At 41.4% G+C, this 14,575-nt stretch overlaps 1 protein-coding gene across 3 annotated transcripts in view; it reads right to left on the bottom strand.

Moving 5' to 3' along the window:
- The window catches only part of Ptpra (protein tyrosine phosphatase receptor type A), a 102,150-nt gene that overhangs the window by 45,601 nt on the left and 41,974 nt on the right, over positions 1 to 14,575 (bottom strand). For 2 of the 3 annotated variants that reach the window (XM_034494170.2, XM_034494168.2), the window contains exons 2-3: positions 5,127 to 5,205; positions 4,340 to 4,681 (exon numbers count right to left, since the gene is read on the bottom strand). In XM_034494170.2, coding sequence (XP_034350061.1) covers positions 4,340 to 4,681; positions 5,127 to 5,199 — 415 coding nt within the window. In that variant the 5' untranslated portion in view covers positions 5,200 to 5,205. Of the gene's footprint in view, positions 1 to 4,339; positions 4,682 to 5,126; positions 5,206 to 10,955; positions 11,094 to 14,575 lie in introns of those variants that run through there. The other variant, XM_034494169.2, reaches the window with a different exon arrangement.

Genomic DNA, 14,575 nt, shown 5'->3' with positions numbered 1-14,575 from the left:
ACACTATGGTTAAGTGTAGTTATGACATCTGGAGAATGGGTCCATGCAGACAGGAAGGCTGTCATTCGATGGCGGGCTATGTAAGAGTGACTTGGTTCCTGACGAGAGGAAAGCCTTCTGGCCATACCCAGAGAGAAAGCAATCATCTGGTTTTATCAGGGCAGCATAGACAGCATCCTAGCTAACAGCAACCTACAAGAATACCTATGCACACTGCCGAATATTAGTAAGACTGAAAAATAAAAATTCAGCTTTAACTTAAAAAGCTGAATAGGTAGGCCAAAATAAACCTTAAAAAGGCAGAAAGATAATAATAGTCAATAAAATAAAAAGCTAGGGTGATACGAGTCCGTATAGAATAATGGGTTCTTCAGGAGGAAAGAAGCAACAAGCTATGAAATAGTATATCCCAAGGGAAAAGGGGGGGGGGGCAGAACTATGCAAAGTGAGAAGCACTCATAGGTAGGTAGGAAACTAAGCTATCATGGGATGACTTTCCTCAAATTCACTTGAATTAGAAAATATGAGTAAAATTCATAGCTTTCTATGCAAACTTTCAAATTCTTTTTTCTTTTACTTTATTTTTAAACTTTCATGTTCTTTTAATGAAAATAAAACACTAGCAACTGATACATCAACAATATCCTGTTTGCAAAGTAAAAACACACTAAATTCACAGAGAAAAAAACAACAAAAAAACCCCACTTGTAAACATCAATGAAAACATCCTACATAAATAACAACTCCTCCCACATGCTCTATAAGCAATGTTAATGACGCTTCTTGGGCCGTTACAAAACTAAAACTAAAAATCTCTTAAAAAGAATGGAACTAGGGCTGGAGAGATGGCTCAGTGGTTAAGAGCACTGGCTGCTCTAACAGAGGTCCTGAGTTCAATTCGCAGCATCCACATGGTGGCTCACAACCATCTGTAATGGGATCCGATGCCCTCGTCTGGTGTGTCTGAAGACAGCTACAGCATACTCATATGAAAAATATAATAAATTTAAAAAAAAAAAAAAAAAAAGGATAGAACCAGAGATGGCCCAGTAATGAAGAGTGTTGGCTGGTCTCACAGAGGCCGGGTTCAGTTCCCAGCATCCACATGGAGGCTCACAAACATCTGCAACTCCAGTTCTAGGATCTGATGCCCTAATCTGGCCTTCATCGACAGAATGCATGCAGGGAGTGCACATATAGACAAACATACATACATACTACATACATGCATACAGACATACTACATACATACTCGCAGACAAAACACTCAGGTACATAACAACCTTTAAGAAAGTCATGGGAGTTGAAAGGGACTGACGAGGAAGGGAAGACCAGCACAGTGACAGGAAGGACAAGATGATGAGTTGGGGGTAAAGATGAAAATATGTTATATACACGCACGAAAGTGAGAAGAGTAATTAGATATACATATGGGAGTTTTGTTTGTTTGCATGTTCATGTTTGTGAGTTAGGGCCTGAGAGTACCATGATGCATGTGTGGAGGTCTTAGGTTCCTATTACTGTGATAAAACACCATAATCAAAGTCAGTGTGGGAAGGAGAGGATTTATTTCATCTTACAGCTTATAGTTTATCATCCAGGGAAGCCAGTGTGGGGATTAGAGGCAGGAACTGATGTGGAAGCCATATAGGAGTTCTTCAAGGCTTGCTCAGCCTGCTTACAGAAGACACCAAGACCACAAGCCCAGGGGTAGTAATGCACAGTGAGCAGGGCCTGTCACATCAATCATCAAGTGCACCGCAGGCCAGTTTCTCAACTGTGTTAGGCTGACAGAAAATTAGCCCTCACAGGACCTCACCTTCCATCATATTTGACACAGGATCTCTTGATCGTCTGCCACTGCACTGTGTACAACAGGCTAGCTGACCTGTGAGCTTCTGGGAGTTCTGTCTCTACCTCGCATCCTGTCATAGGAGCACTGAGACTATGCATGGGAATCACCATGCCTGAGTTTATGCGGACTCAGGGGATTTGAACTCACGTCCTCACGCTTGTGTGGCAAACACTTGATCCATTGAACTTTGTTTGCAGCCCTCATTTTACCTTTAAGAGGATATTTTTTTAAAATTACATTTTTGAGAGTGTGCGTGTAGGAATCTTAATGTGGAAAGACTTCAAAAGTGAAAATTCAGTCTACTTTGTTATTTGTGAGTCTAATATCATATTTAGTGTTAAATTCAGCATGCACTAACAGGAGATAATTACCGTGGTATCTCACAGAAGTGTTTGTAAAGCAGTAGAGAATGAGACCCCCGGCTATGAAATCAATTGTGCTTACTTTACAGCCTGGCCTTCTGTATTCATTCATTCCTTCAGCCTGTATAAGTTATTGCCTTTTTCCCCTAAGCAATGGCTATAACTCACAGAAGAACACTTTATGCTGTTATTTAGTATACAATGTGTGTTGTACACAGCTTCAAAACATTATACATACAACAAAAATAGACATGGAATAGGATCACCCAGAAAGACAAAATAAACACTAATGATTGTGGTCCATTAAACAGATTTCATGAATGGGTCACAAATTGTATTTTAACATTAAAATACAGAGCAAAATTATTTGCAGTTCTCAACCTAATTAAGAATAGTGGCAGCCACAAATATATGTTGTATCTCTCTATCTGTTTATGTTTACAGTAGCTGAATCCAAGGCTTGGTGCACTACTGCAGGCAAGGGGCTCCACTGAGCACACTAGCCCCAGCTCTCTTTGAGACAAGAGTCTGATCATGTAGCCTAGGCTGCTCTGGAACTATAAATCCTCCTGCCTCAGCTTCCTGTGTGCTGGGATTACAGCCACATACCACCTTGCCTGGCCATGTGATTTACTGAAACCTCTCAGAGCCTAAGTTGTACCAATTATAACAGCTGACTCTTAAAAAAAGGTTGCTTATCACCATGTACAGAACTATAAGTAATTTACATCAACTTGTTTGTTGTTTATTTTCAAGACAGAGTCTTTACTATGTTGCTCTGGCTGTCCTGGAACTCGCTCTGTAGACCAGGCTGGCCTTGAACTCAGAAATCCGCCTGCCTCTGCCAGGCAAGGTGCTAGGGTTAAAAGTGGGCATCACTATACTCAGCTTAGATCAATTCATCAAACAACTTCTCTAAGGGTTTGAATTATTACTATCATTCAGTTCATTTTTATATTTGAAAAATCAGAGGTACAGATAGTATCAAGTAAATTTGCTCACAGTAGAGCTTATGGCAGGGTTGGGACTGAACAGGAACAAGTAGGGAAACTATGCTCTTAACTGTAACTGTTAATGCTATCTCACTTGCACTGCTAAAACAATGACGCTAAAGCAGACAGGTATCAGGTCTGTACCATAAGGTCTAGTTGAAAGATGTCATCTTTAGTATCAAATAGATTAAATTTCAAAAGTACTTTTGGAATTCTATCATGAGCCAGACATGGATCCATCTAAGAGAATCTGAAACAGACAAGAAATCTGGCCAAAAGGATGTGATCACAAATCAGAGAACAGCAATTTTACTAGAAAGGAAACTTCATTTATGTGGCAGTTGGAGCAATTACTTTACTCCATGCAGACATTCTTGGAGGGACCCTCTAATTGTCTTGTCTAGACTAGGAATCTGGTTGAATAAGTCAGAAATGTGTTCTAGCCAAGCTGGTCTCAGGCCCAGAGTTCTGATCCTAACCCCCAGGCCACTGCTGCTTCAATCTAGTGACAGAGATTCAAGGAGACAGAGTGTGGGCTGAACAGATGGCTCTGAATGTATAAGCCTCCCAGAGCCTCGCGTTCTCACTGTTCCTGTGGACATTATTCTGCTGCTTCATTATGTTATAGGATATCTATTTTCACTCCCTTCCCGTGGCCTCTGTGGACTCATCCTTCTTAAGGCCAATTCACTATGCACTCTGTACTGTTCATCTTCAGACTTGACTATCAGCTAGCTGGTATCCTCCAGAAAGTGCTATGCTAACCAGGTATTAAGATTTGCTAACATGATGGGGGCTGGAGAGATGGCTCTGTGGTTAAGAACACTTGCTGTCCTTTCAGACAACTGGGGTTTGGGTCTCAGCAACCCCACCAGGTTGCTCATAACCCAGGATCTACACCCTCTTCTTGCCTCTGAGGACACCTCTCCACATGTTACACATAACCTCATGCAAACACACAGACACAGGCACACACACATGAAAACAGATCTTAAAAAAAATTTCTGCTTCTAGGTTTCATTTCTTTTCTTGGACAAAAATATATTTCAGTAATTTTAAGGCTATAAAATATATACAGAGACAGTAACTAAACCCATAGCAAGACGAGCAAGCAGAAAGCATCCCAGTACCTGCAGGGGGGAAGGTTTCTGGAGTGGTCGCTGCAGTGCTGGAATTCCCCTCCCAGGGTTCTGTTCTGGCATCCGTGAACTGGTTATCAATAAGCCATGTTCCGTTCGGTGAAATGGTAGTGCCTCCAGGTTCTGTGCTGGCTGCTCTCTTGGTCCCATTGTCAGAGTGTGAAGAATTAACAGTAGTCACATAGGTGGGTTCCAGAGTTAGATTTGGGCTGAATGTTGGTGCCACAGAAAGAGAAATTACTGAAGAGGTTGAATTTGAAGTTTTATTCTCTTCCTTAGCCGATTCTGTTGTTGATGTTTTAATTAATCTTGTAGTTCCTAAAGAAGGTGAAACTACAAATACCAAAAAAAAAAAAAAAAAAAAAAAAAAAAAAATCTTATGAAGAATGTGAGGCTCAAAAGTTAAAACACAAAATAGCAAGCATTAATAAATATCTCACACATCTGGACACCATGCAAAGAGCAGACAGACACCTATATCTCACATGCTCTTAATGCTGGACCCTTCCTGCTTCCTCCAGAGGACTGCTTTTTTATGGCATGAAGAAAAAGGGCTTTTCACTTATTTCTTCATAACCACTATGTAGGGATATAAATATTAACATTTCTTACAATTTTTAGGAAAGAACAGTCTCTCCAGTTATTTTAGCAGACAGAACAAAGCTGACTATTAATAATTCAGAGATTCCTAGAAGCTTCACAGACAATTTAAATGATAATTTAGTTGATGATTTAGTGTTATTTAAACACTGATCCCCTGTCAGATGACAACTCTTACCTGTAGTAGCATTGTTGGCACTAACGTATATTAGACCACTGCCAAACAGGACAAGAATGAACCAGGAATCCATGCTGACCTAGAAAACATACACGAGATGAAGTCTTACATTATTATAATTATGTCCAAATGACTCAGAATATAAAAGGTTATTCTGGGCAGCATCTTTCTTAGCTCTTACAATACATACAAAGGATCTTCTGGCAGCTTGATAGGCAGTTTTCCCCAGAAGTTAATTGTTTTCATAGAAATAAAAGTAAATTTAAATGACATATCTTTTAAAGCATAATTCTCAAATTTGGTTACACTTTAAAAACTGTTTAAAAAACTGTGGTTCCAGACTAGATCTTTATGTATAAGAGACAGACAGTCCTTAAGTTTCCTAAGTTCACCTTCTCAGGACCTGTGTACAATACTGATCTTAGATTATAGAGGAAGAACTGAGGAACAATTTATTTACAAGCCATGTTTTCCCATGGTTTATAGTCTATATGTAAGTCAATATGTATGGCAGCCACTATCTGAGACAGAGAGGCTCTGCCTCCCTAAGAGTTACATGCAAATGCTGAGGTGAGGCATATGCTGGTAATCTATATGACCCCAAGATGTTTGCTGATACAATGGCACTGCCTAGCAGGGGATGGATTCAGCAGTGGCCTTCCCCAAGTGCAAAGGCCTTTCTATTCCTTGTAGGGCGTAATAATGAAGTCAGTGGCACATACATTAGACATCTTTAACTCTTAAAGAACTGGATAGTGAACTTACACTGATCACTGATGGAATCCAGTTCAGTTCCTATCTGATAATACTTCAAAGTTAGGGATGCATGCAATCATTTGCATGAGGATTAGGCAACAGGTTGGAGACTGTGTATGTGTGCTCAGCTTCTCAGGGTAAATCAACAGAAAATAGGTTGGCTTACAGAATTAGATGTTTAAAATACATGTTAAAAGAGAATAAGCAAATATTTGTGAACCAAAGTTAAGAAAAAACTTTCTAAGCATAAGGGCAATGAGAGCAATCATAAAAGTAAAAATGGAAGCTGATAAGAAAAAAAAAAAAAACCAGTATAAAAAAACTGATCGTAAACCATGCACATGGACAGGAACTTCTTAACTGGGCAGTGATGACACACCTTTAATTCCAGCGCTCCAGAAGCAGAGGCAGGCAGATCTCTGAGTATGAAGCCAGTCTGGTCTACAGAGAAAGTTCCAAGGCAGCCAGGGCTACACGGAGAAACCCTGTCTCAAAACCCTGCCTCACTCTCTCTAGATTAGACTATAGGAAAATGTATTCTTGAATATCTAAGTCAACAAGGTACTTGCTTTGCAGGTGCTAATGAGAAAAAGCTGAGCATGGTGGGACATGCTTACAGCATGTTGGGGCCTAAGCTGGAGCCTCACTTTGGGCGGCCTAAAAAATGTTGTGGCCCAAGCAAAATGTTGAGGCCCGGGCTGCTGCTCCAGTCTGCAGGTCAGGGTTCAGCAAGAGAGAGTGAGGATGGACTCAAAGAATGGAAACCAGACAGAGTGTGATTCAATCCCGTTTATGCTACAGTCTCTCTTCCTAGTCCAAGTCTCAAGTCTTGAGTTCCTAGTTCCTAGTTGTACTCCTGATGTTCTCTTCCAAGTGTCTAATGTCTACTCCTACTCCTAGTGTCTGAATCTCTGTTACTCCAAATTGTTCTCTCAGTTGTACTCTCTAAAGTGTCTGATTCTCTGATCTCTCTTCTGTCTGCCTCTCGCCTTTATATGTCTCACTTCTAAGTCACACCTTTAAGTCACACCTTTAAGTCATGCCCTTAGGTCTTGTCTCTAAATCTGATCTCTAAATCACTCTTAAGTTACACACCTTTAATCTCACACACCTTTAATCTCACACACCCAAGGTATCTAAACCAAGATTATCAGAGTGTGCTCAGCTGTTGTAGGCTATTGTAATCCAAGTCTCATGTCAGGGTATATGGCTCAAGATGGCTGCAAAGCTGATAGCCACTTTCTGCTAAAAGTCGGCCCCCAACATGGTGGGATATGCTTACAGCACCTCAGTGCGGGAGGGGTAGAGATGGGCAGATCCCTAACTAGTCCACTCTAGTCTAACTCGGAACATTAGAACACCATGAGGAACATCCAAGCTTGTCCTCCACACACATGGGCACCCCTCACACACCACCATATATACAATTCTCTCAGTTGGGGGTGGTGGGTGGCTCATACCTATAACCTCAGTACTCAGGAAGCTGAGGCAGGAGGACTGTTGTCAGTCTGAGGCTAAGGTGGGTATACCCTGAGATCCTGTCTCAGAAAAACAACAAAGAACTTCTTTAGATTTTTCTGTATATTTGAAATTTTTATAGTAGATGACTCTTCAAGAGATGACCACAGAACCAGATCTTAGAAACCTAGGACATAGCATCTAATACTATTAAAAAAACAAAAACAAAAACAAAACACAGTGAATAGAATCTTGTAGTACTACTTACTGCTTCTTTTAGGTAAGGAAAACTTGGGGCTGGGAGGCTGGGTGTCGGGAGCAGATGGCTCAGCAGGTGAAGGAGCTTGCTGGCAATTCTGACAAACTAAAATCCATCCTTGGTACTCACGCGGTAGAAAGAGGAAATAACCTTTAAGACCTGTCCTCTGACCTCTACACCAGTGTCAGGGCACACACTCACACATAAAATAAAACTTGAAAACAAAACTGGGTTGGTTTGGTGCACACGCCTTTAATCCCAGAGCTCAGGAGACAGAATTAGGTGGATCTCTAAGGCCAGCCTTGTCTACAGAGCAAGATCTAGGACAGCGAAGCTTACACAGAAAAACCATGTTTTGAAAAAACAAAACAAAACAAAACAAAAACCAATCCAAACCAACCAACCAACCAACCAAAAAATACCCCCCAAACAAACAAACAAACAAACACCCAAAACAAAAACTTGGAAACAGGAAGATTCTGGACACTCTCTTACTGTCATATATTATAAACTTTACAAAGGTAAAGTGCACTTGTAAGAACAAATGCAAACAAAACGGGAGTACAAAGCAAAACAAGGACCCTTCACTGCGGTTAGCTCATTTCCCAGGCGGGTTCTGGGGATCAGAACTCTGGTCCTCACATTTGCAAAGCTTTATCTATTGAGCCATCTCTCCAGCTCCTCAATTATTTATTTAAAAATAAAAACAAACAAAAAAATCTTATAAATCACAAACCTTTGGTAAAGTGACTACATGCCAATGAAGCAAGAAAACTTAGAGGGGAGTCATGAATCTGCTCACTTCTTTAATATATCAAACATAACGGCATACACCATGTTCTTTCCCTTGCTCCTCCATGTTCAAAGAGCCAATGTATAGTCTTTACTTATTAAAAAATTTTAAAAAATCTTTAACTTTAAAATGCTTCCATTACATATACACTAGGCTGATCAATGATCAAAGTTCAACAAACTATAAAGAATACCCAGATGCTACTGACGTGTATGAAAGCAATATGATAAAAGATTTAGAAAATTTTAAAGAAAAAAAAAATCATAGCTATTGTTTTGGTTTCTTCTCTTGTTGTGATTAAACCACCATTATCGCCACCCCGAGGAAAGCAATTTAAGGCAAGGTTTAATCCCTGCCAACAGTGAGATTGGAGCCAATCAAAATGGAGAAGCCAAAGCATCAGGAGCCCCAGCAGCCTTGAAGTAGAGTGTGATGAACGCTTGTTGATCAGGTCACTTTCTTTATTCTTAAACAGTCCAGGATCCTAGCCTAGGAAATGGTGCCACCCACAACAGGCAGGGCTCCCCTCTCCAGTTAACATAACCAAGGTCATTCCTGACAGGCACGGCATAGGTCCATTTCTTAGTCTAGAGCTCATCATGTTGGTAACTGAGAAAACACACTACAACTATACTTCTCCTGATATGGAATATTTTCTAAATGTTCATAAAATTCTAATTTAGCATAGCAGACCTGAGCTATTTTCTATGGATGTATGTGCCGGCTCCCAGTTCTCCATTAGGGATACACAATGTGGGCAATGCTCACTGACAACGTGGGCAATACTCACTGCCTGTTAAGATTTCTCACATCTTCCCTCCCATCTAAAAAGACCAGGATACTCTCAACACTTTTTACACTTCCTCTCATCTAACCCCACAAACTCTGCTCTGCTGACAATGCAGAGTAGAGCCACCATAACATTCTTAAGTATACTTTGCTACTGGTAGCATATCCCCCATTATAAAAACTGTAAATGTTAAATTGGACATTCCCACAATCAGAGCAGGGAATAGGACTTTGGGCATGGTACAAGTTCTCTCTTACTGAGTTACAGCTCCAGCCCAGAAACCTGAATGTTTAATCCATGGACAATCAATTATATATACTTATACACATTTCAGGGCTAATTTATTTGAAAAAAAAAATCCTGCATTCAAAATGAAGGAATGAACCACCACAGGCACAGTGACTACTCACTAGAGAAAGCCAGACTTTGCCGGCTTCTGGCCAGAGCAGTATTTCTTGCTCTGATGTATAATCCTTGCCAGTGGATGCCAAGGTTGGCAGTCATGACCTCTCAAGTGAGGGCAAAGAGAGGAAGAAAGCAAACTGAGGTGCAAGAAAACATGCCTATTATTTAGACAGCTGTGGACAATTGAGAGCATCAGAGCCAAAGGGCTATTACACTAAATTGTGTTGTGAGGTCTCCAGGAAGGTGATTTTAAACACCTTTCTCTGGTGCTGGAGAGATGGGTTACAAGTTAAGGGCACTGGCTGCTCTTGCAGAGGAGTAAGAATTCACATTATGACTATTGGTGATCTAGGGATGAGAATAACAAAGGAGCCCTGCATATACTTACTAATGAGAAAGGTTATAAACACTCAATGTTATGCAGGTGTTATGGGACACACCTACATTCCCAGCAACCAGGCGTTTAAGGAGGGAGGATCTAGAGTTCAAGGCCAGCCTAGGGTTAGCCATGAGGCTCTGTCTCAGGGCAACAACAGTTAACAACGTTAGGAAGGAGAGCTCAGCTGTGCATTCCTCAGTTCAGACTGTGGTTCTAATATCTTCCAGTAAGTCTTTCTAGTCGTGTGTAAGCTATCCCTGTAGGCCAAGCTACACAGAGGTCTGAGGCAGGAAGATCACAAGTTTGAGGGCAGCCTGGTCATACAGCAAGAGCTGTCTCAAAATAAAAATAAAGAGAGCTGGGAATGTAGCTGAGTTATAGAACATTTGTCTAGCACAAGTCATGAGGTTCTTGGTTAGACTGTTACTACCACCAAAAGAAAAAAAAAATTATATCCAGAGTTAAGTGTTCTATATTTAACATGTTCCCAATAAAATATGGTCAAGAGATAGGTATTCGCTACTACTGGAAACATTTTATTTCTGTTAAAGTCTTTTATTTATTTATTGAGATGGCTTTCTCTATGCAGCCTCGCTGTCTTGGAATTCATATGGAGTTCGGGCTAGTCTCAAACTCAGAGATCTTCCTACCTCTGCCTCCTGAGAGTTGGGAATCAAAGGTGTGCAGTACCACGCTTGGCCTCTTGTCTTACAACTCTTCTTATTCCCATTTTGCAGATAAAGAAATTTGAAAGACAGGTTCTCAGTAGGTAGAATTCAGATTAAGATTACCTGACTTTTCCTCACATAACTAATGAAGAAACAGATAAAGCTCTCAAAAATGCCAACTAATTGATGATTCTATTTCTATTTTACAGTTTTTTTTTTCATCGATGGAGTGATGGGCCTTGAAAATATGATCAGATTAATCAAGGGCTGATGTTCAAACATTCAGCATTTTGTTCTGGTCTTGATTTTAAGTAAACTCACCTCTCTAATGGAGCTGGAGTTTGTAGTGGGAAAGATATGCTTTCAGATCCCAGTCTTATTGAATATGCCTTCCAAGTGTGAGACAAAATGGCAGCTGGGAGTCATTCCAAACTGCTCTGGGCCATCTCCTGGGGCTGCTCAGGTGACCTGACTTTAAAGCAAAAAGTGACTTGAAGGAGGGATCAGCCACTTCAGGCAACTATTCACTTGCTCAGCAATATTTATTATTAGAAACAATACGTAGCTATAATCCTTGCTTGCTTGCTTTGTGACTTTGTAATAGGCATTTATGTACTTTATCCTATTTAATTCTCACAATATTATGAGCTAGATACTATTTTTCTAGAATTTGTTCAATGCTACATAGCTAATAAATGTTTACTAGTATTTAAATGTGGGCTTTTAAAACTCTACAGCCCATGTTTTTTTCCTTTTAATTCACCAGAGATTGGAGGACACAGAGATCAGATCTAGACACTGTTAGCAAGGGCTTCATTAACCGGCAGCGAGGCACAAACTACTCAAATCCTGAATTATTACCAGTCATAAAAAGGTAGCCAAGCCAGGCAGTGGTGGCACATGCCTTTAATCCTGGTACTTGGGAGGCAGAGGCAGGTGGATTTCTGAGTTCGAGGCCAGCCTGGTCTACAGAGTGAGTTCCAGGACAGCCAGGACTACACAGAGAAACCCTGTCTCGAAAAACAAACAAACAAAAAAGGTAGTCAAAAGGCACTAAAATGAGGTGGGGAAAGTGCAGACTACGGAGGCAATATGATGTAAAGTGAAGATGATGTAAAGCAAAACTTGCACGAATACAAGTTAGCTAAGAGAATGACCAGGCAGTCATTAAAACAAAGAGGTCTCCAAAGCTTAAAATAGCTCATCTTGTACCATCAATGACAAGCTGGGAAGAGGCATAGGAACTCCTGCTGATTACAGAGGACACCTGATAGACCACAGAAAGGATTGCTCATGGATGAGGAGTTACTTACAGAGCAATGGGGACTACTAGACAGTTGCACCAGAGAATAAGCCCTACCCTGGCATTGGTGATGAATCAGGAGATGTCAACCTCACCTAACTTCCCTCTCCTATATACTCTTTTTTTTTTTTTTTTTTTTTTGGTTTTTTGAGACAGGCTTTCTATGTGTAGCCCTGGCTGTCCTGGAACTCACTGTGTAGACCAGGCTGACCTCGAACTCAGAAATCCACCTGCCTCTGCCTCCCAAGTGCTGGGATTAAAGGCGTGCGCCACCACCGCCCGGCTTCCTATATGCTCTTAAGTCCCACAAGACTGCAGTTGGGGCAGGACTGCGTGCAGCTGGGACAGTGGGGAGTGGTGGCGGGTATTTCAGGTAAGTGTCTCTTATGCTAACAACAGCTGCTCAGATTTCTTTTTTTTTTTTTCCGAGACAGGGTTTCTCTGTGTAGTCCTGGCTGTCCTGGAACTCACTCTGTAGACCAGGCTAGCCTGGAACTCAGAAATCCGCCTGCCTTTGCCTCCCGAGTGCTGGGATTAAAGGCGTGGGCCACCAACGCCCGGCAGCTGCTCAGATTTCAAGATGGCAATGGCCATGTCATGCTCAGAGGACACATTTCCAACATAGGCATGAAGCAGGATCTCAATACAAACCTGGAAACAACAAAGTGTGAGAGGATGGAGCAAAGGGGATATAATGCGCACAAGACAAGATGAGGCAGCCATTACATCACCAAAGGGCTGTTGCCCATGATAAAAAAGATTTTTAAAATTTCCACATAATAAAAAGTTCTGATCTACCGGTGAACACAACTGAGAAATATCAATGGTTAGAGCATAAGGAAACTGACAGAATAATCTGGAGTTTGGAACAGTTAACAACAGAACAGAGACTCAACTGCTGACTGTGAGGTGAGGGGAGTCATTGACCCAAGCCTTCAGAAGAAATACAGCCATTAAAGCAGAAACTAGCTCCTAAGACAGACTCCAGAGAGTACACCAGTGTAGAGTTAAAGACTTACTAAGATGCTGGGGCATGCAAGGCCCATGTGTTGGATTTAGGAGTGTCACAATGTCACAGACAGAGGATGACCAGGTTTTGGGGCACACAGAGGGGAAGGTGATGGCTGAGTTTACTTGGGAATGTGCACATCTGCAGCACTACAGAGCACACTGTATCTGCCCAGGGCGATGGGAGAAGGGGCCAAGCAGCACACAGGCAATGACAGCAGCTGCCATGAAAGTCAGGCAAAAAGCCAAGGGAGGGACAAAGGCAGCTGATCAGGTGACAAATGCTGTAATGACCAAGCCAGGCAGAAGACATCTGAGAGAATGAAGCAGTGGTAGATGCTGAGCAGAGAGCTGACACCTGCCTGAGAGAGTGGGCAGGGAGCAAGGAGAGGCCCGTAAGAGAGAGAATGAATGGGAGGTGGCTGCAGAGCTCTGGAGGGAGGCCCCTAACACCAACACTATGCCCTCTTTTCCTCCAGGCTCTGGTAACCACCACTGTACTTTCTGACTCTGAGTTTTACCATTCTTTGGGGTCCTATCATATCTGACTTTTTGTATCTGGCTTTTTTTTTTCACTTAGTAAAGCTCAGGATATGTGCCTGAATTTCTATTGACATATTTGTGATTTTTCAGTCCTGGGATTGAACCCAGTTCTATCCAGTCAATCTAACTGAATCAGGGAGCTCCAAGTTTAGTGTGGAACACTGGCTCAAAAAAAAAAAAAAAAAAAAAAAATTTAAGAAGATGTATCCAACACTGACCTGTGTTCTCCTGCCACACACCCATCCTTCCCAATACACATGCAATTATACACACAATTAAAAAAAAAAAAAAAAAGGAAGTCGGCATGAAAGGTCAAATACTCTGAAATTCTCAGAGTAGTAAAATTCAGAATCAGAACAAACATGCAGTGCTGGATGTTATATGTGGTGGAAGGAGGGAAGGAGAGTCAGCGTTTGAGGGGTACAGCTGACCAGCTGACGATGAAAGAGTTTTACATATAGATGAGCTGACAGCTGCACAACAATGTGACTTACATACAAAGCAATATTTCATTTATCTATTTATTTGTTGATTTATTTATTTGGTTTTTGTTGTTGTTGTTGGTTTTTCTTTTGCTTTTTTTGTTTTGTTTTTTTGAGACAGGATGTGATGATTTGTATATGCTCCACTCAGGGAGTGGCACTATTAGAAGGTATAGCCCTGTTGGAGTAGGTATGTCACTGGGGGTGTGGGCTTTAAGACCCTCATCCTAGCTGCCTGGAAGCCAGTCTTCTGCTAGCAGCCTTCAGATGAAGATGTAGAACTCTCAGCTCCTCCTGCACCATGCCTGCCTGGATGCTGCCATGCTCCCATCTTGATGATAATAAACTGAACCTCTGAACCCGTGAGCCAGCTCCAATTAAATGCTGTCCTTTATAAAACTTGCCTTGGCCATGGTGTCTGTTCACAGCAGTAAAACCCTAACTAAGACACAAGATCTCTCTATCTCTCTACATAGCCCTGGCTGACCTGGAACTGACTATATAGACCAGGCTAGCCCTGAATTTACAGAGCTTCACCTGAACCATCACACCTGGTATAAAACAAAATTAAAAAAAAAAAAAAACAAAAAAAACAAAACAAAACC

Source organism: Arvicanthis niloticus, chromosome 2, assembly GCF_011762505.2.
Source record: "Arvicanthis niloticus isolate mArvNil1 chromosome 2, mArvNil1.pat.X, whole genome shotgun sequence".
Classification (NCBI taxonomy): Eukaryota; Metazoa; Chordata; class Mammalia; order Rodentia; family Muridae; genus Arvicanthis; species Arvicanthis niloticus.
Note: the sequence above shows the minus strand (reverse complement) of the source record. Positions and strands in the feature narration are given on the sequence as shown.